Source organism: Dendrobates tinctorius, unplaced genomic scaffold (genome assembly GCF_039654945.1).
Source record: "Dendrobates tinctorius isolate UK_male_01 unplaced genomic scaffold, ASM3965494v1 ptg000145l, whole genome shotgun sequence".
In the NCBI taxonomy this organism is placed as follows: domain Eukaryota; kingdom Metazoa; phylum Chordata; class Amphibia; order Anura; family Dendrobatidae; genus Dendrobates; species Dendrobates tinctorius.
Window position 1 is genome coordinate 11,956,158 of NW_027361812.1, and position 20,842 is coordinate 11,976,999.

At 46.4% G+C, this 20,842-nt stretch overlaps 1 protein-coding gene across 1 annotated transcript in view; it reads left to right on the forward strand.

The window, feature by feature from the left end:
- Positions 1 to 3,255: 3,255 nt before the first annotated feature.
- The window catches only part of ESPL1 (extra spindle pole bodies like 1, separase), a 112,803-nt gene continuing 95,216 nt past the window's right edge, over positions 3,256 to 20,842 (forward strand). The window contains exons 1-12 of the mRNA XM_073546193.1: positions 3,256 to 3,324; positions 4,188 to 4,273; positions 6,419 to 7,492; positions 8,602 to 8,706; positions 10,051 to 10,171; positions 10,525 to 10,661; positions 11,546 to 11,739; positions 12,084 to 12,326; positions 12,679 to 12,823; positions 13,130 to 13,283; positions 13,389 to 13,528; positions 13,638 to 13,772. Of these exons, the coding sequence (XP_073402294.1) occupies positions 4,193 to 4,273; positions 6,419 to 7,492; positions 8,602 to 8,706; positions 10,051 to 10,171; positions 10,525 to 10,661; positions 11,546 to 11,739; positions 12,084 to 12,326; positions 12,679 to 12,823; positions 13,130 to 13,283; positions 13,389 to 13,528; positions 13,638 to 13,772 (2,529 nt within the window). The 5' untranslated portion in view covers positions 3,256 to 3,324; positions 4,188 to 4,192. The remainder of the gene's footprint in view (positions 3,325 to 4,187; positions 4,274 to 6,418; positions 7,493 to 8,601; positions 8,707 to 10,050; positions 10,172 to 10,524; positions 10,662 to 11,545; positions 11,740 to 12,083; positions 12,327 to 12,678; positions 12,824 to 13,129; positions 13,284 to 13,388; positions 13,529 to 13,637; positions 13,773 to 20,842) is intronic.

Genomic DNA, 20,842 nt, shown 5'->3' on the forward strand with positions numbered 1-20,842 from the left:
CACATTGAGTATTTCGTGAGTTTTTTACCCCAGTATTTGTAAGCCAAAACCAGGAGTGGAATGGACAGAGGAAAAGCATAATAGAAACATTTGCATCCCTTCTGCATTTTTCACCCACTCCTGGTTTTGGTTTACAAACACATAGGTAAAAAACTCACCAAATACTGAATGTGTGAATGTGGCCATACACTGGCAATCCATGCATTTTTGGGGGGAGATGTCTAACAGCCGCGATTCATGCAGAGCGGAGACTCAAGCATGTCACTCGAGCACCCGCAATACTCGGTGCAGACCCAAAAGCCAGATGCAACTCTGGAAGCATGCGCTTATGCTCAAAACAAATGACTACATATTCAATGTGACAACCAAATGTTATTAAATTCTGTGTAGTACCTTTTGGGTTCAAAATACTCACTATACTGCTGGATAATATCCTTGAGGGGTCTAGTTTCCAACATGGGGTCACATTTGGGGGGGGTTTCCACTGTTTCGCCACCTCAGGGGCTCTCCAAGCTTGATATGGCGTCCGCCCTTGATTCCTACTATTTTGTGTTCAAAAAGTCAAATGGTGCTGCTTCCCTTCCGAGCCTTGCTGTGCGCCCAAATAGTAGTTTTCTCCCACAAATGGGGTATCAGGAAAATTTACACAATAAATTTTGGGGTCCATTTTTTCCTCTTACCTGAAAGTAAAAACATGTAGGACTAAAATAAAATTTTTGTGAAAAAATGGAAAATGTTAATTTTTTTTTCCTTCCACAAGCCTTTAATTCCTGTGAAACACTTGAAGGGTTAATAAACTTCTTGAATGTAGATTTGAGTACTTTTAGGGATGCAGCTTTTAGAATGGTGTCACTTTTGGGTATTTTCTGTTATACAGACCCCTCAAAGTCACTTCAAGTGGGAGGTGTAATATCCACACGTTATGACGAATTCAAGGTATTAAACTTTAGATATGTTTTATTCTTCGTCCTCCAGCACACAGCATAACAGTTGCATTCCCATGCTACACAGAAGTGAAAGTGAAACTTCCCTTCTCATCCCTCTTGTCTCCACCCCCCAAGTCCCATAAGTCTGGCTTGCTTAAAGAGACAGATCTAATTATTATACATTACAGGAGGTGGTCCCTAAAAATAATGGTTTTGGAAATTTTGTTGGAAAAATTAGAAATTGCTGATCAACTGCCTTCAAACTTCCTTAAAAAAATGATGTCTCAAAAATTGTGCAGATGTAGACATGTGAGAAATGATATTTATTAGCTATTTTGTGTGACATAACTCTCTGGTTTAAAGGCACAAAAATTAAAGGGAATCTGTCACCTCGATTTTATGTTATGAGTTGCGGCCACCTCCTTTCGGGGCTTATCTACAGCATTACAGAATGCTGCAGACAAGCCCCTGATCCAACCTGAAAGAGAAGAAAAGCAGGTTTATTATACTCACCTGAGGGGGTGGTCCGGTCCGATGGGTGTCACGGGTCCGGCGCCTCCCATCTTCATGCGACGCCGTCCTCCTGCTACTTCATCGCACCGGTGCCATAGCACTTCTGCGCAGGTGTAGTTCTCTGCCCTGTTGAGGGCAGAGTAAAGTACTGCAGTGCACAGGCGCCAGGAAAGGTCAAAGAGGCCCAGTGCCTGCGCACTGCAGTACTTCACTCTGCCCTCAACAGGGCAGAGAACTACGCCTGCGCAGAAGCGCTATGGCACCGGAGCGATGAAGAAGAAGGAGGACGGTGTCGCATGAAGATGGGAGGCGCCGGACCTGGATCCGCGACACTCATCGGACCGGACCGGCCCGGCCCCCGGGTGAGGTTTTTTTTCAGGTTAGATCGGGGGCTTATCTACAGCATTCCGTTTAAGGGTGTGTGCACACGCTGCGGATTCTGCTGCTGATCCGCAGCGGTTTTGGCCCTGCGGGATCCGCAGCAGTTTCTGCTGCGGTGTACAGTACCATTAAAATCAATGAAAACCACTGTGCAGACAGTGCGGATTTGCTGCAGTTTCAAAACCGCAGCATGTCACTTCTTTGTGCGGATTCCGCTGCGGTTTGGCACCTGCTCCATGGCAGATGTCAAACCGCAGCCTAAACCGCAGAAAAACTGCAGATAAACCACAGGCCTTTTGACCTGCGGATTTACCTGCAGTTTTTGAAAAATCTGCAGCGTGTGCACACAGCCTCAAAGTTTGAAAATTGCAACATTTTCGATCTGGTTTTTTTTTGCAAAATTCTCAATTTTTTCACAAATGTAAGTCATATCGAATAAATGTTACCACTATCATGAAGTACAATATGTCACAAGAAAACGTTCTCAGAATCACCGGGATCCATGGAAGCGTTTCAGAGTTATTACCTCATAAAAGGACAGTGGTTAGAATTGTAAAATTTGGCCAGGTCAGGAAGGTGAAAGTTAGCTCTATCATTAAGGGGTAAGGCTAGTTTCACACTTGCATTTAAGGCCGCAGCGTCGGCCTGCGCACGGCTGCTGCTAAGCCCCGCCCCCTGCCGTGCCTCCGCCAGTAGCTCCGCCTACGGGCACATGACGCTGCATGACGAGCGCACCAAATTGCAACCTGTTGCGTTTGGCGCTGGTCGACGCAGCGTCAAAAGGACGCATGCGCCGCCAAACGCATACCTGCGCACGGCCTGCGTCCCCAGTGCTAAAGATAGGGGACACAGGATGCATACAGCGTCATGCGCACGGCAGGGGCGGGGCTTAGCGGCGGCCGTGCGCAGGCCGATGCTGCGGCCTTAAACGCAAATCTGAAACTAGCCTTACTCTCATAAACTGTAGTGATGGTCGGTAACCTTGGCAACTAGCTGCACACTATAAAATCAAAAATCCCTTAATTCTTGAGACCATAGAGGATTTTTATAAAAGGGGTATATCGCAAAGCTGTTATTTTTCAGGAGCACTTTGCAATTGTAGCTATTTAATAAGATGAGAAACCCCCTTTTAAGTATGGGTTAACTATAAATACAAATTAAAATCTAGCAATGCAACCAGCTCATCTGCGGCTACGTCATCCCTGGCCAGGACCTAATCCCCCCACAGTACATGAACACAGCCTTGGGATAAGAAATGGAGGAGCAGTGCACTTAGTGCTGCAAACAACTCCCCCAAATGACCAGAATCGCTCACTGCGCATGTGTGCTCGGAGACTACAACTCCCGGCGTGCACCGCAACTGGTCGCACATGATGACGCACTGTCCATAGCGGACGCTGGTTGGCCGGTGAGTTGTATTTGAAAGTAGTGCCGGCGGGATACCGGGACGGAAGTCAATACGGACGAGTGAGCTGCGAGAGCGGAGCCTGCTGACCGGAGAGCGGTATGGGTACAGGAGAGGCGGCGTGTCCCGCCATGGCTGGGTGTAACTGCCAGTGCGGGGCGTCACTGTGACCGTGCAGCCAGGAGATGCCATATTGAGATTTATTGGACCGACGTTACTGTTCTAGCTGCGATCAGATCGGTCATACAATCATCCGCTAGGGTCGGATGCTCCAGCGGTCATCCTGACCGTAATACCATCTATGAAGGTGACAGCCACAGATCAGAGCTGCTCCCCGGCCGCTATAGCGCCATAATCAGACCTCTGTCATCCGCAGGACGTGTTCACATTATAGTCTGTGGGGCCGATCGCCTCTCCGGGTTTTCAATTTTGTTTTTTTTTTTTTGCAAACCGCGCATCTGCAAGGTAAATGGAGACGTGTTTGGTTTCCCTCAGAGTCAGCCCCCCTCCAACGCAAATCTGAGGGTCGGAGAGACTGTGACGGCCCCCATCCACGTCTGTATTTTCCCCCGCACAATGAACATCGTTGATGCCTGAACGAGACCTAAATCTCCGGCCTCTGTCTCGTCTCTATGTAAGAGCCTCCGCTTATTTTTGAAGGGCGCAAAGAAAAACCGCCATTGAAATTCAGCAGCTCGGTCCCCCCCCCCCGACATCATCCGTTGTGGAGAGTCTAGAGACCGCCATTCACATCCTGCGATCTTAGTGTAAGGGGTATGGGGGTTTGTATGGCACATGGCGGAGGCAAAAAGACTTCACACAACCGTGTAGATGAGCGTTGTAACATCTGGTTCCCTTAACTGTCCCTGGATTACGCTGCGGGTCGTCTTCATGCACATCCGCAGAGAAAATCTGCACCTAACAAACGACATGTTAATCCGCTGTGCTTTCTTTCCTTGCAGGTAAGATGAAGGCCTATAGAGGCGCAGACTTTATAAAGTTGACCTCCTCGCTGGAGAGTGTAGTGAAACTGCAAGCAGAGCTAAAGGTAAAAATTTGGGATGGCCGGAGGATCTTCCATCCTTCTCAGCCGGTGCTGGCTGCACGCAGTCGTCCTGTTGTAATTTTGCTCCTTTTTTCAGGCAACACATGATATGTTGACATATACGTTACATCTTTGTCTAGACCAAGGCATCGTTATGAACAGGTTGTCCAGCACGGCCCGTACACTGTTAGGTATCTACTGCTGATCAGCTAATATTCTTTTCAGTAAGAGCTGACCCACCGTACCTGGCAGCAGCCACCAGCCAGTGTTTCATTCATTTACAACCGGTCTCTATCTGAGTCAACGGCTTACAGTGGGGGCGACAGGTGTCAGACCCTTACCGATCTCAATAAGAACCTATCCAGACAATGGCGCATTAATATAGAAGTACTGGGAAACCTGTGGACAGCTGGTCAGTCGTACCATGGTCACCCACTACTCTACAAATATGGCAACTGGTTCTCCTGAGCATGCATGTGAGCGACTGGAGCTAAGCTGCTGTCCAGTACCCTAGTGGGTTAACTTGTTTTCACTGGATATCTCCTATCTGCAGGATAGGCAATGCTTTACTGATCGTTGGGTGTTCAATCACTGAAAGTTTTAGGATGGAGATATAAAATATATATATTCATCCAATTTTTCTCACACATGAAGAAATTTTAACAAAAAAAAAAAAATTTCTCCACCTTCTCCATTCTGACAGTCCGTGAAAATTGGACTGCACTCAGTGTCTCAATGTAATCCAGGTGCAGTCTGTTTTCACGGACCCATTGACTTGAATTGCCGCTTTTGATTCAACCCATGGATCAAAATCTGACATGTCTACCGATGTTTTCCGCTGACCACTCACTGCGAGGAAGAAAAATCTGACGTGAATGGCCCAATAGACAATCATAGGTGTTGGCACCATCTTTGAAGATCACGGATTGCGCTCGTATGCAAAAAAACGGATGTCTGAATGAGGCCTCATCCTCGTTACATAATGGAGCAGCAGATCCGGCAACCGACCGCTGCTCCATTCATTCTCTTTGGGGCTGCAGGAGAAAGCCAAGTGTGGCGCTCGGCAGCCCCATAGGGAATGGATGGAGCAGCGGTCGAGCACTTCTGCTCCATTCTAGCTGGGATGAAAGCCCCACGTTCTGCAGATTGGTGACATTTCCACAAGGGTTTCATATGGTTCGTGTACTGATTGTAATACCTGGAGTGACCGCCTGTCTCATGAATCTGATGGGTTAATCCAGAAGAGTTGCAGTTGATCCTGGTATTGCAGTCTGTGCAACAGCCAAATGGGAATGTATCCTTGGGGTGTATTTACATGTGGCATTTTGATGCAGTTTTTTTTTATACTGTTTTTATAGCCAATTTCAAGAATAAATTGTGATGAAGGTAGACGTATATATGGGAGAATCTATTTCGCTTCCTGTAGAATAACTGTCCTGTTGCCCTAATCCCACACACAGTTAAAACCACATTTGCTTCATGTGTCAGTCTAATATGTCCAGGAGATGTGATAATTCTCATGCTCTGTAACTTCTAAGTGAGTGGCTTATCTACATCTGCATTCTCCCAGCACTATAAGTGATGGAACTTCCTTACTCTCGCGTCTCAGAATACATTGCACTTGACATTGTCCAATGGCTAAACATAAAGTGCTATGCAGATAGTCTGTCACATTATTTAAGGGGTTGTCCGGCCTTGGGGTACTATTCTGCAGTAACTGTGCGCTGTAAGGATTGTCTGGGAGCCGCGGGGCATGGCTGCAAGTATGTTCTTTGCATATATGTGTTGACTTGCCAACTAGACGTGCGCCACCTCATTCAATGCAAGTGTATTGAGCAATGCTGGGCACATCTAGTCTGAACGTGTGGCCGGGAGTACGCAAATCACACTTGTGGTTACATGACCGCCCGTTCCTGGAGCCGGAGAATTCTCAGTGTGCACTATAAGGATTCACATTTACCGCAAGGCCGGACAAACCCTTTAAATGAGATTAAGTTGTCTGAGAGCAAAACGACCATTTAGATTCTCTACAGAGCTTCCGCTGCCATTTGTTACCTGATGGGTCTCCTTCATTATTTTTCTCCCATTTCTGCCTCTGGTTCTTTGTACATGGATGGTAACACTAATCTGTCATGTCTTGCTTTTCAGTCATTTTTAAAAGATGTTCCCTGCTATCAGTCACGTCCAGATCAGTTATTTGATGAGCGCTTTGTCTGCGATCGTCTCCTGCGGGCTTGTAACCACTGGGCCGCTGAGTCCACCTGCAATGGACAACATCTACAAAGCTTGGTGCCCTTGGTAGAGCTGGCAAGTCGGGGCTTTTGTGTGTCGAGTCTGGAGCGGATACCTTTCTATTTGGAGAAGATACTATTTCACGTTCTGAAAAATATGTCCGCACGTGAATCTTCATACCAGGCCTGCGCTCAGCTCTCGGACCTCCTATATCATTACCTCAATAATTGTCCTTCAGAGCAGCAAGCCGTGTGTGACTTTGGTGCTATCACTAAGAACAGCTTTCAGTGTTTGTGGAATCTGGCCGGAGAGCAGAAGCCGGGGGCCGCTCCGTGTACTCGGGAGGCACTAGGTCTTCGATTACATGCCTTGCGGTTCCTCATGTTGGAGGAAATGTCCAGTTCCCATGCTGACGCCCCCATCACCGTATCTCGGCATGCCAAATCTGCAGCTTTGGCTTTTGATGCCAAAGGAAATTCTTGCAGCCAAAGTGACGCCTGTTTCCTTAGTGAATCCTTCGAGAACCTGTTGATTAAACCTTTACAGACGTACAAGAAGTTAACCCATGCATGGGCTTGTTCCCTGGTAGAAATGACATTACAGAGGATTCGAGTGCTTTGTAAAAGCGGCTGCTTCCGCCAGGCAAAGGAGGTGGCGCATGGAGTTGTTGCATGTCTGAGCGAGGCTGGCGGGTGCTGCCAGTCTGCACTAGCAATTTTAAGCTTTGCCATTGAAGTTCAAGAGGACAGGAAGACTTTTGACATTACAAAGAGTTTGATGCAGATGGCAGAGACTATAGATGGTGTCTCGTCCCTTGACGATGGTTGGCAGTGCCAGGCAGTAAGTGAATGCTGTCAGTTTACAGTTTCGTGTTTGGACGGCCACCTCAAGGATACTCCAGATTCGGCGACGCACAGAGCAGATGCTGTTCTTAGTCTGGACATGTTTCTGGAGGCGCACTTCAAACTTTTGGAGAAGCATGTTTCTGTGGTATGTACTTTCATCAGGATGAGGGTAGTAGTGTGAATTTCTCTTTTGTTATTAGTAGGAGTTATGGATATGCTTTGTGATGTGTGTATGTAGTTCACCAATGTATCTAAAGTAAAACGTGAAGCAATTTTGCAGATAGTCTTGATTTACAGAATGTTGATGTGGGTCTACAGCTCCAATGCAGATTGCAGTCTCCCCATGGTACCTCTGTGTAGTCCAATATGCAGGCATTAAAGGGTTATTCTCAGAAAACCAAATTTTCCCCTATCTATAGGATCGGTGTTAACTTTACTAACCATTGGAGATCTGACCACTGGGACCTCCCAGGGATCCTGAGATCGGGGGGGACACCGAAACCTGAAGAATGGGTTTCTACGGACCCATCCAGAATGGAGCATATGTGCACAGGGTCGGCGTTTGCTCCATTCATTGTGAGAATTGGCTGCCAGCCTATACCAATGAATGGGGCATTTCCCTATAATACCTCCCATCTATCCCCTACTGTTTAGCAGACTGCTCAGGTTTTGTTAGTTTTAAATAGCATTTGTTTTGTGGTTTGTTTTTTGTCGTCTACTCGGCCTCTTCTCAGTCCCTGTTTCCTCACAGTAAAATAACACCTATACTCTACACTGGTGCCAGAGCCATTCTGCTCTAGCTCTCCCAGATATTGCATGACATTGTCATCCGATCCCTGTGGTCAATCAGCACTGCTTTCATTCTTCCTGCCTTTGGGCAAATCGCATACAATCGAAGGAAGTGATCTCTGCATCTACTCTCAATTCCTCCAGATTTGTGTGGTTTGCCCAAAAGAGGTGAGAGTGAAAGCAGCGCTGATTGACTGCAGGGATCGTGTGACACAATATCCAGGAGAGCTAGTGCCAACAGCTCTGGAATTGCACCAATACCGGAGTGGTGTATGTGTTATTTTGCTGGGGTGAAATATAGGGATCGAAAAGGTGTTGTCTTAAGTATTGGACAACTCCTTTAATGGTGACCTTTTGGGTCTCCTGCAGACTAATAAAATGGTCAATAAAAAAAAATCTTAGATTTTTTTGGTGTCATACTTATTCATTTTTAGCACTAATGTATGTGAGTTTCTTTTCCCTCAGGTCCCTAAAGATGAGACTCGTCAGCTTCGATCCTTAAAACTGCAGCAGATTTGTGGCTTCCAGCAGTTTACAGACGTCGCCTGCTCGTTTCTCCAACGCACCAAGGTACCAGAAATAAGGTTTATACTGGTTGTGATGACTTGTATGCTGAGGTCCAGGATTGTACCCACTGGTGTGAACTGTGCCATGTAAGCTGCCTGATCTGTGTTGGCATTTATTAGTTGTTTTCTTTGTTAATCATCTGGATAAAATATGTAGACGTTTCATAGGGTAGCTTCTGTCGATAACGACAAGATGGCAGAAAGGCTCAGCTGTCCCGACCAGAGATGTCACCACATTATGGAACAGACATGGTAGTGCCATTGGGTTTGAGCTTGTGGAGTAGTGTGGGATTCGGGACTATAGATGGGCTCCAGCGGGCAGAAATAGATTAGCGGAAACTAATCAGGGTCTTGGAACAGCCACAATAAAGCTGGTTGTACGCTTTAAGCTGCTGTGGCATGAATAATGATTATACAGAAATCTCTTCTGACTTACTCCACTTGCATGCATTTTCTGAATAAACCATGGCACTGTCCCCAGATGGTGCGATAGTTGTGCCAAGGTCTTTGGATTTACAGTCCACTAATAAATAGAGGAACGCTCGACCTGACTAAGCCATCCTGTGCTGTATGAGCCACCTCTGGCAGCGGTTTACTTCCGAGCCAAACAAGAGGATCGCTGATCTTTCTCTCCCTCTAGATCTGTCAGTTAAGTGTCAAGAGGCCCCCATACATATTATTGATGGTTGGCTGATCCCACCAATATCGGTGGATTCGGAAGCCTTTTGTCTAATGTGTGTTTAATCCTTAAGGCAGGTATTAAGGTACTGTCACACTAAGCGATATCGCTATAACTTGTGACGTTATAGCGATATTGCTACCTATATCGCTGTGTGTGATGCTTACCTACGACCCGCTGCTCATCGCTGATCGCGCGAGAACGTCCTGGACCGTTTCTCGTCGTCAACTTCCTGTGGAGCCGGGCGGCAGGACGCAGGATCACCTAGTGTGACAGGTAAGTAACGACCCCCGTCCCCTGCGATGTCACTGGTGAGATCTGCCTGTGTGGCAGCTCACTAGCGACCACTTAGCGATGTACCAGCGATCCTGACCGCGTCATATCGTTGGTCGGGATTGCTGGTACATCGCTAAGTGTGACAGTACCTTTAGACAAGATGCTGGACCCCTACCTTGTACTAAACCAAACTTGGCTCATCATGGAGCCCTATATTAATCCAAGTTCAGAACGGCGTCATGCTCCCAATATGTACGTGACAATGGATGGTACCGTGATGCATTCCTCCTTAAGGCAGTGTAGTGATCATGCATCAGCCGGTCCAGGTTCTTGTATGTGTAAGTCACAGATGAGGTTCTGCAGCAGTTCTATAAGTACTGGTTTCCTTTGTAGGATATGAAATGTGCCGAGTTACAGCGACTGCTAGGAGCCTGCAAGGTGTGGGTGTCCCGAATGCTGATCTCCATGCACGGCCTCTCTGCTTCAGATTCCACAGAGTTTCTAAATATTACAGGTTTGTTACTCGCCACCTCTCTAATCATGTTTTATATGTTAACAAAAATACACGTTCCAGTTTACAAAAGTTGTTACTTTTTAGATTAGGGGCCAGGTCACTTTTTTTTTTTTTTTTGCATTGATATGAAATTGTCTCCTGAAGTCGTGTTCAGGGATGTCTAGGGACACTGTTGTGTAGGTATGTGGCAGGCTCTGCTCTCTACTGGCTGTGGTCCTCACCAAGGCTCAGCAGAGATGATGGGCAGCAGCATGTTTTTTCTAATAGCAGCCAATGAAAATCTGCATTTCTGGTTTTCCCTCTCGTATCTCTATTTCCAAGTGGTAACGTTGTGATTGCATCTTTCTCCTCAGCTACCCGGGTCCATAATATGGCTTATTGGTTCTATTGCCAGAGAAAATACAAAGAGGCGTTAGATCTGATGTCTCCGCTTTGTGAGAGACTTGCAGCCGGAGGTCCTGGGGGTGATCCTGAGCTGGCTGTGGAAAGGGTAAAGCTTTGGTTTCATCCAGCCTTTTACCGGGATTGTCCTGTAATGCAGAATGTGACTGACTAACATGAACACGTAGAGCTCACACCCAACATCAGTGATTCTAAACATACGTAAAAACGCAATCGGTTTTACCATTCATCAGTGATTTCTGGATGAGGTGTAAGGCCGTGTTCACACCTCAGTGTCTCGGGGTCAGAGTATATGTGCCTGTGAGGTTGGGGAGTTCAGATGTAGAGTCCCGTGGTGGATTTATGCATCTTGATCCGTATGCTCTACCTCCATTGGAGACACATGTGCGCACATCGGTGGGCATCACAAGTGGGTTTAGAAGGTGTTAAATGCCCATCTTACAAATGGAAGTCTATAACTGAAATACAACTGTTATTAAAGGGATCCTGACAGCAGCTAAGTGCTGACCGATCCAGGGGCAGCGTGCATCAGGCACAGGCTCTGATTTCCGTCATATATCTTTGACTCTAAAACACTGACGTTACAGAGAACGTACTTTAAAATCCGTCGTGAACCGATCCGCATGGAAAGCCCGCCGGACAGCGATTTCCTCGATGGCTTCTATCCCCTTGAGTGACAGTTCTCTCCCTGCATGCGGAAAGCCTGGGCAGCGGGTGGGGGAAAGCCACCGGGGATCAGTCTGTCCAACCAGTGTCCTGTGCAGCTTTAAACAGGTTTTCTCTGAAGCACCTCAGCGTTTGAGTGAAACCTTATATGGCTGAAATCATGCAGCCGGCGTCTGATGTGTGCTGTCCCTTGGGCGAGATGCATGTCTCCGCTCTCAGGTTCCCTTTAAATATCTTAATGCCTTGTAGTTTGCCCTTTCTGTTTATACGTGAAGATTTTCCGCATATGACGCTGGTTTTCCCCAGGTTCACCGCTGCTTTAAACTACATGTAGAGAGCTGCAGGAAGGCCGGGCACGCTGCCCTCGGACTGGAAGCTGTGACTCTCTGGATACGAGCTCTGCGTTCTCAAGTCTCCCAGCAGATGATGGAGCCGGTCGCCCAGTGGGTCAGGATTAAAATTGATGGTGCGAGGAATGGAGATGAAGATCTGCGTTTGCAGTGAGTGAGACCGCTAAGCAATTTTGGACTTTGGAGACATTCACCAAAATGAGCCCATATTTCGGTTCATATTGTAGAGATTTTTGCCCCAACTTTGCCAATGGGAATTAGTTGTGGGGTGTCCTATATAAATAAATTTTTTTTTTTTTTTTTTTTTTGGCACAAAAGTGTAAACAAAAAAATTTAATGAAAAAATATCTAACATGTGTACTTCAGACTTCTCTGGTCCATTTTGATAAATCTGGTGCAGTTTTCATTTTTTTACCACTGTTAATAAAACCTGTGGATACAATTGATAATTTCTTATGAAGTTTTTTTTTTTTTTTTTCTCTACTTTTTGACAGTACCCTGAAAGATGGACTTGCAGATAATCCATTCGACCCTGAACTGATGGTTTCACTCCTGGCCGCAGAATTGAAGGGTTATAAATCTGTCCATGGTGACACCGGACAGGAGCGCTACAATACAATCTGTGACCTCCTGGAACTTTGCGCTGAAGAGAGCAGCCTCGCCAATCGCCGGCCACCCTTCCTTCTTGAGCTTGCTCAAGTTCTCTGTTATCACGACTACTCTGGGCAGATTGAATGGTAAAGTGGAACACGCGAAATGCAGTTATATATTGTCCTGATCAAATCTATGACTTTGCTGTTAGGGATAGGTAAGGGTGATGAGTGAACATGCTGGAATAAGGGGTTGTCTGAGTGTGCTAACCAAGTGTCTTCAGTGGACTCCAGATATGTTCAAGTCCCTGCTCCGCATGTCTGATACTGATGTCAGGGGGATAGCAGGGCACCAGTCCTAGCTACTATGCCTCCATTAAGCAAGTATTGGAGAAGTTGGCGTATGATTGTGACAATAAAACTCTTTAAACTTATCAAACCATTTTTTTAATGCAACCATTCACGTGTCAATATTTTTTTTCTTATTTCCTCTCCCCAGTACGGCCTTGGATGCTGTGCAAAAATGCCTCCGACTTCTTGATTCTGCTTTGCAAAGTTCAGAAAGCCAAAATCACTTTCTTGATATAAAGGCGCAGGCGCTGCTGTGGCAATATATCTGCACGTTGGAAGCGAACATGCGTGAGGTACGTGAAGGAAATCTTTATATGCGATTCCACACAACACGTCACCATGTAGCCTCCCCCCGCCCGCCTAAGACGACACTTGCCTGTATGCCTCGTGGAGCCATGTGGATGTAGTGGAGAGAAGTTTCTTGCTCTCACGTGTCACTAGTGGGGCGGTAGTGTCTTGCAGCAAAAATCACATGTTTTACCTGTATCTACGTGAAGCACAGGATTATTGTAGGGCTTCTGTTAGACGTGAGATACTTTAAATACATGACTGTTAAATGATGTAAATGTCCCTTGTTCTTTTCTTTTCTTGCTGTGCAGAGTTTGGAGGAGGAACAAAGGAAAGAAAAACTCGACTCCCAGCGCCAGTGGTCGGGTATAGAATACGAGCCCAATGACCTCAACTATGAAGACAAACTCCTGGATGACCTGTCTGCCAGGGATGGCATCTGTTTCACGCTGGCCGGGGAAGCAGGTAAGAAATCACTTTGCATTTTAATAAAAAATATACAACCCAGTCTGTTTTATATGCTATGCTCTTTTTTTTTTTTTTCTTTTTTTTTTTTTTTCTGGGGAGTAGGACCCATGAAAGACCTGAATGAAGCGTTGGACTTGTGGAAATCTCTCCTCTCAGGCCCCGAAGTTCCATCTCTCCATAGCAGTGAACAGACTATTTTCTCGCTGCATCTATTGGGATCTCTGTTTCGACTCATAGGAAAGGTGAATCACAATTGCTCTTCCCATTTGCTGCTATTTTTGTTAAATAGCAGAGGAAAGATTACTGATCATCTCCACCCAGTACATAACCTCACAGATTGTGTTTTCTCAGCCTTTGCAGGCTTTACAGAGCTTTCTGCTTCTGAGACACCTATGCAGTTCCCTCAGTGATCACATCCAGGCGGCCGGAGCCCTGTGTCATTTAGCCAAACTTTTGTTTTATCTGGAGGGTCCAGAGTATGCAAAGGTATGTCTGTGTGCACCATTTTGGACACCATTTATTTTAAATCTCAGCAGATTTTTGCTATGTAACTTGGAGACAGCAGGAGATAGCGGCTGAGATATGGAATTAAGGGATGTGTAACTTGTCACAGCACTGCTATTGGGCACTAACCGAAGGATTTATCACACAGAAATTAATATTGCCGAACTACACTAGTCCAGCAATGCGCCCCCCCCCCCCGTGAGAGGCTCGCTGTCTATAGACTATGTACACAGAGAGACTGGTGGGGGGCGGGGTTAGCTGTGGTGTGAGCGGGGTTTGCTTTCTCAGCTCTGCTTCATTCTGATTCTAAAAGCTCTGATTGTGTCGGAACGGCTGCACCCAGTAATCTGTGATACATTGTTGTAATCGGTGTCTTTTTGCCTACATTATGCTGCTCCCAGATGAGACTGCAAAACCTAGGGACAGATTCCCTTTCACCACATGTATTCACAAGCAAGGTTGCTATCTTGTCTTTATATGGACACCCCTAATATTTGTTGGTCTTTACAGGAATTGCAATTAGAGTGCCTTGCGAAAGTATTCGGCCCCCTTGGAACTTTTCAACCTTTTCCCACATATCATGCTTCAAACATAAATATCCCAAATGTAAATTTTTGGTGAAGAAACAACAAGTGGGACACAATTGTGAAGTTGAACGAAATTTATTGGTTATTTTACATTTTTGTGGAAAGTCAAAAACTGAAAAGTGGGGCGTGCAATATTATTCGGCCCCTTTAACTTAATATTTTGTTGCGCCACGTTTTGCTGTGATTATAGCTGCAAGTTGCTTTGGGTATGTCTCTATCAGTTTTGTACATCAAGAGACTGAAATTCTTGCCCATTCTTCCTTGGCAAACAGCTCGAGCTCAGTGAGGTTTGATGGAGATCGTTTGTGAACAGCAGTTTTCAGCTCTTTCCACAGATTCTCGATTTGGATTCGGGTCTTGACTTTGACTTGGCCATTCTAACACCTGGATACGTTTATTTGTGAACCATTCCATTGTAGATTTTGCTTTGTTTGGGATCATTGTCTTGTTTGAAGACAAATCTCCATCCCAGTCTCAGGTCTTTTGCAGACTCCAACAGGTTTTCTTCAAGAATGGTCCTGTATTTGGCTCCATCCATCAATTGTAATCATCTTCCCTGTCCCTGCTGAAGAAAAGCAGGCCCAAACCATGATGCTGCCACCACCATGTTTGACAGTGGGGATGATGGTGTGTTCAGGGTTATGAGCCGTGTTGCCTTTACGCCAAACATATTGTTTGGCATTGTTGCTAAAAAGTTTGATTTTGGTTTCATCTGGCCAGAGCACATCTTCCACATGTTTGGTGTGTCTCCAAGGTGGCTTGTTGCAAACTTTAAATGACACTTTTTATGGATATCTTTGAGAAATGGCTTTCTTCTTGCCACTCTTTCATAAAGGCCAGATTTGTGCAGTGTACAACTGATTGTTGTCCTATGGACAGACTGTCCCACCTCAGCTGTAGATCTCTGCAGTTCATCCAGAGTGATCATGGGCCTCTTGGCTGCATCTCTGATCAGTCTTCTCCTTGTTTGAGATGAAAGTTTAAAGGGACGGCTGGGTCTTGGTAGATTTGCAGTGGTATGATACTCCTTCCATTTCAATATGATTGCTTGCACAGTGCTCCTTGGGATGTTTAAAGTTTTGGAAATCAGTATCACGGACCTGCCTGTTGTGTTCCTTGGTCTTCAAGATGCTCTTTGTGCATCAAACAGAACCCTGAGACAATCACAGAGCCGGTGCATTTATATGGAGACTTGATTAAACACAGGTGGATTATATTTATCATCATTAGTCATTTAGGAAAACATTGGATCATTCAGAGATCCACAATGAACTTCTGGAGTGAGTTTGCTGCACTGAAAGTAAAGGGGCCGAATAATATTGCACGCCCCACTTTTCAGTTTTTGAATTTCCACAAAAATTTAAAATAACCAATAAATTTCGTTCAACTTCTCAATTGTGTCCCACTTGTTGATTCTTCACCACAAATTTTACATTTGGTATCTTTGTTTGAAACATATGTGGGAAAAACTCGAAACGTTCCAGGGGGCCGAATACTTTCACAAGGCACTGTATGATGGGGGCTCCTGTTGGCCTCTCTGCTTTACTCTGGTCACCGCTGGAACATTGTTGCTCTGGTCACATGAGATGTAGAAAGCCAGCATGGATCCGTAGAAGCAGCTCAGAGGCTGATGGGAGTCCACCATACCTATGCAAATACTCTGCCCTGTACTAATCCACAAGATAATTTTCTGGGGAAGCCCTCTTTAAATAGGACTCGTCGCTATGTCAAAAGTGGGCAGATTTCTTTTTTTACTCTTCGCCACGACAGCACCCACTGGAGGTATCGGATCCGCCCATTTGGAACAGGAAACCCTACAGGAAAGATAAAAGGGGCGGTCCGCCTTCCCTCCTCAGTTTTGGTTTCCTGTTCCAAATGGAGCAGGATCCTGCAGGATCTTACCCGGGCCATGCATCCGCCTGTGCGGTCTCCTCGGGAACGGCAGGGGCTGCGGTCCGGAAGCAGCGTTGGGGGAGATTCCGTTTGACGGCTCCCCCCTCGTCTGGTGGCATAGTGGTAATGACCGGGTCCGGGGAGGGCCGCCCGGTCTTACCAGGGAGCGGGCCGGGCTGGTCCGGCATCCGGGGGATCCCCCCCCCCCCCCCCCCATCGGTGGGGATATAGCGTGGAGGTGAGGCCATGAGCGCGCGAGGGTAGCGGTGGCGCGGGAGCCGGCCGGCGCCCGACGCTCCTATACCCCGGAAGTAATGGTTGAACTTCCGGGGTAGGATGGCGATGACGCGGCGCATGCGCCCTGTGACAGGGCGACTTCCGGGGGGCACGACAAGAATAAAGATAAAACAGCGCTACATCGTTGGAACCATGTCGTCCCCCGCAGAGTCGCAAACCCCAGCAGGGGATTCAGCTGGGGGCAACTCCACCAGGGCCGCAGCGCCAGGACAGAGACTGCCCGCAGGAGCGAGGCAGCAGAAACCCGATCCAGACCGTCTCAGCCATCCGACCCGGTATTAAGCTTCACTGGGTGAGTGTGCAAAGTATATACTCTACCTATTAAGCTAACCTCCTCCCTCCCCCCCCCCCCCCCTCTCTTTACCTTTGACCTCTCACTTCAGTCAAAGAAAAAAGAAAAAACTAAACATAAAGAATGCGCATTATGTTCAGATCCTCTCCCTGACTCCTACCCCAAAAAACTCTGCAAACAATGCATGAAAGAGACCAGGCAGGGGTCGACGATATCTTCCAAAGATATCCGAGCCATAATTAGGGAGGAAATACAAGCCATCAACCGCGCCAGCACTCCCGCAGAGTCCAGTCATAAGAAACAGGTCATTGTTAGTTCAGAGTCAGAGGAAGAACAGGAGTTAAACTCAGACTCCGCATCCACGTCCTCATCGTCCTCCTCGGAGATGGAAGGACGCGCATGTTTTCCACTGGACAGCGTAGATAACCTTGTAAAAGCGGTTAGAAATACTATGGGGTGTGAAGAGGAAAGGGGAGCCCAAACCGCGCAGGACATTATGTTTGCGGGATTGGCAGAGAAAAAGAGGAGATCATTTCCGGTGATACCGGCAAATAAGGACCTCATCAAAAGAGTGGGAAAAACACGACCAGAGGGGTTTTCTCCCATCAGCTTCAAAACGGAAATACCCGTTCACTGATGATCTATTAAAATGGACTAAAGTACCAAAGGTGGATGCCGTCATATCCTCCACTTCCAAACAGACCTCGATCCCGGTCGAGGCCGCAGGATTGTTAGCAGACCCATTAGACCGAAAGGCTGAATCTTCGCTCAAAAGGTCCTGGGAATCCACCACCGGGGTATTCAAACCCGCAATAGCCAGCACATGTACTGCTAGGTCAATGCTGGTATGGCTAGATCAATTAGACCAGCAGATTGAGCAAAGAGTGTCAAGGGAGAAACTGCGTGCAGCCATCCCGTTGATAAGAGGTGCAGCTGCCTTTATGGCAGACGCTTCAGCGGACACCCTAAGACTGGCAGCGAGGTCGGCAGCCCTGGTGAATAACGCCAGACGCGCGCTGTGGATAAAGAGCTGGAAAGGGGATGCACAATCAAAATCCAAAACTAGTGCAACCCCATGCGAGGGTGAGTTCCTCTTTGGAAAAGCCTTAGACGAAATTCTCACCAAGGCAAAAGAAAGGAAAAAGGCCTTCAGTGATTCTCCCATTCCGTTTTATAGGAAAACCTTTAAGAGACGGCCATTCGGGAGAAGAAGACAATCGGACAGAACGAGATGGGCCACGAAAGACGAAAAGCAGAAGGGTACCATCTTCAGAGGGCCAACATATAGGAGAGATAAAAATTAAGAGTTTAGACCCACCAGTTGGGGGTAGATTAAAATTTTTTTTTTACCAAGTGGGAACAAATTACGTTAAACCCATGGATTTTGAACATAATCAAGGAAGGAATAAAGATTGAATTCCTTCGGATCCCCTATGAGTTCTTTGTTATAACTCGCCTTAATTCCTCACTTCAGCAAAAGGCTCTCGAAGACGAGATTCGAGTCCTACTAGCTAAAAAAGTTTTAGTTGACGTCCCTGAGGAACAACAGGGTAGAGGCTTTTACTCTCCCCTGTTTTTGGTGTCTAAACCAGACGGTACGTTTAGAACCATTATTAATTTAAAGAAGCTAAATTCATTTATAAAAAATTATAACTTCAAAATGGAATCAATTAGATCCACTATAAAGCTTCTGTTCCCAAATTGCGTAATGGCAGGGATTGATTTAAAAGATGCTTATTATCATCTCCCTATACACAACAGATTCCAGAAATGCCTAAGAGTCGCAGTGGAAGTCGAGGGAAGGATTCGTCATTTCCAATACGCGGCAATGCCCTTCGGGCTTTCCACGGCGCCAAGAATATTTACCAAGGTGATGGCAGAAGTGATGGCCTACCTTCGCCAAAAGGACACACTAATTGTGCCATATCTAGACGACTTCCTAATAATTGGGAATTCAGTCAAACAATGTACTGAACGCGTGACTGACGCAATCTCCTCTTTTCAGAGCCTTGGCTGGATCATCAATATCCAAAAGTCCAGACTCGATCCGCAATCTCTCCAGACATTTCTAGGATTTCAACTAGATTCCTTGACCCAGAGATGTCTACTACCTCAGGTAAAAATCACCCTCACAAAACAAAAAATACAAGCCGCTATAGATAAACCACGTGTATCCTTGAGAGGAGCAATGTCACTATTAGGATCACTAAATTCTTGCACCCCGGCAGTCCGGTGGGCCCAGTACCATGTCCGTACGCTACAACACCAGATCCTCCAAGAGGATAAGCGACATAGTGGTCATTTGCAGAGCAAAATAACCCTGTCACAAGAAGTCTTGACTTCCCTAGAGTGGTGGTTAGACGATGACCATTTATGTTCAGGAGTTCCATGGGTTATAGTTCCATCCTGTATCGTAACCACCGATGCCAGTCCCCAGGGCTGGGGAGCCCACATGGAGAATGGGTTTCATCAGGGAAGGTGGAGTAAAGAGGAATGCGATTACTCATCTAATTTAAAAGAACTGACTGCAGTGTTCTATGCTCTATACAACTTCCTTCCGCAGCTCCAACAGAAGCATGTAAGGATCCTATCGGACAACACCACCACAGTGGCATATATAAACAGACAAGGAGGAACTCGATCAGAGACTCTGATGTCTTCAGCGGCAAGAATTTTAAACTTAGCAGAAAACTATTTTTTGTCCCTCTCGGCCCTTCATATCAGAGGCGAGAGCAAACAAAAGGCAGACTTCCTAAGCCGACACACTCTACGACAAGGAGAGTGGTGCCTCAATCAGAAGGTCTTCAGGGACATAGTAGCCTCATGGGGACAACCTGAGGTGGACCTTTTCGCCACAAAGGAGAACAGGCAGATAAAAACATTTGCCTCCCTATCTCCGTCAGATCACCCAGACATACTGGACGCCTTTCTAGCTCCATGGAATTTCAGCCTGGCGTATGCGTTCCCTCCATTGATCCTCCTACCTCAAGTAATTCGGAAGATCAGAGACGACAAAGCAAGAATAATCTTAATAGCACCGTTCTGGCCAAAAAGACCGTGGTTTTTGTGGCTGCAGATTATGTCAATAACAGATCCTTGGATCCTTCCGACTGCCAATCTACTCTCCCAAGGCCCCTCAGCTTGCACTTGACGGCGTGGAATTTGAGAGGCAGTTATTGAGGACAAGAGGATTCTCGGAGTCCTTAATTACTACAAAGTAGAAAACAGTCCACAACCCAAATTTACACTAGAATATGGAAAAAATTTCTTCAATTCCATACAGTACCTCATACAGCAGAAGTTCCGATAATCCCAATCTTGGAATTTCTGCAGAAGGGGAAAGACTTAGGCTTAGCAGTAAATACACTGAGAGTACAAATATCGGCATTAGGAGCACTATATGGCCATAATATAGCAGGCAACAAGTGGATAACTCGTTTCATTACAGCATGTGAACGAATAGCTCCAATCCACATACCCTCCGTCCCTACATGGGATCTAAATCTGGTCTTAGACGCCCTAACGGTAGACCCCTTTGAGCCGATCGACACAATACCCTTCAAATACTTAGCACTTAAAATGGCCCTCTTAGTATCACTGACCTCAGCTAGAAGAGTGGGTGATATCCAGGCCTTGTCAATAGATCCACCTTTTTTCCAAGAATACCAAGACAGATTGGTATTAAAACCAGACCCTGCCTACCTGCCAAAAGTGGCAACAAAATACCATAGATCTCAGGAGATACTCCTCCCAACCTTCTATAAAAATCCCTCTACTCCGGAAGAGCAGAAGTTCCATACTCTGGACGTCAAAAGAACTGTCCTAAAATGTATTGAGAGGTCCAACAGTTGGAGGCAGAGTAGGGCCCTATTTGTTTCATTTCAGGCCTGTAAGAAGGGGTATGGAGTCACGAAGAGCACCATTTCCCGGTGGATCAGAGAGGCCATTCGTTTAGCCTACTCCGCAAAAAACGAAGATCCTCC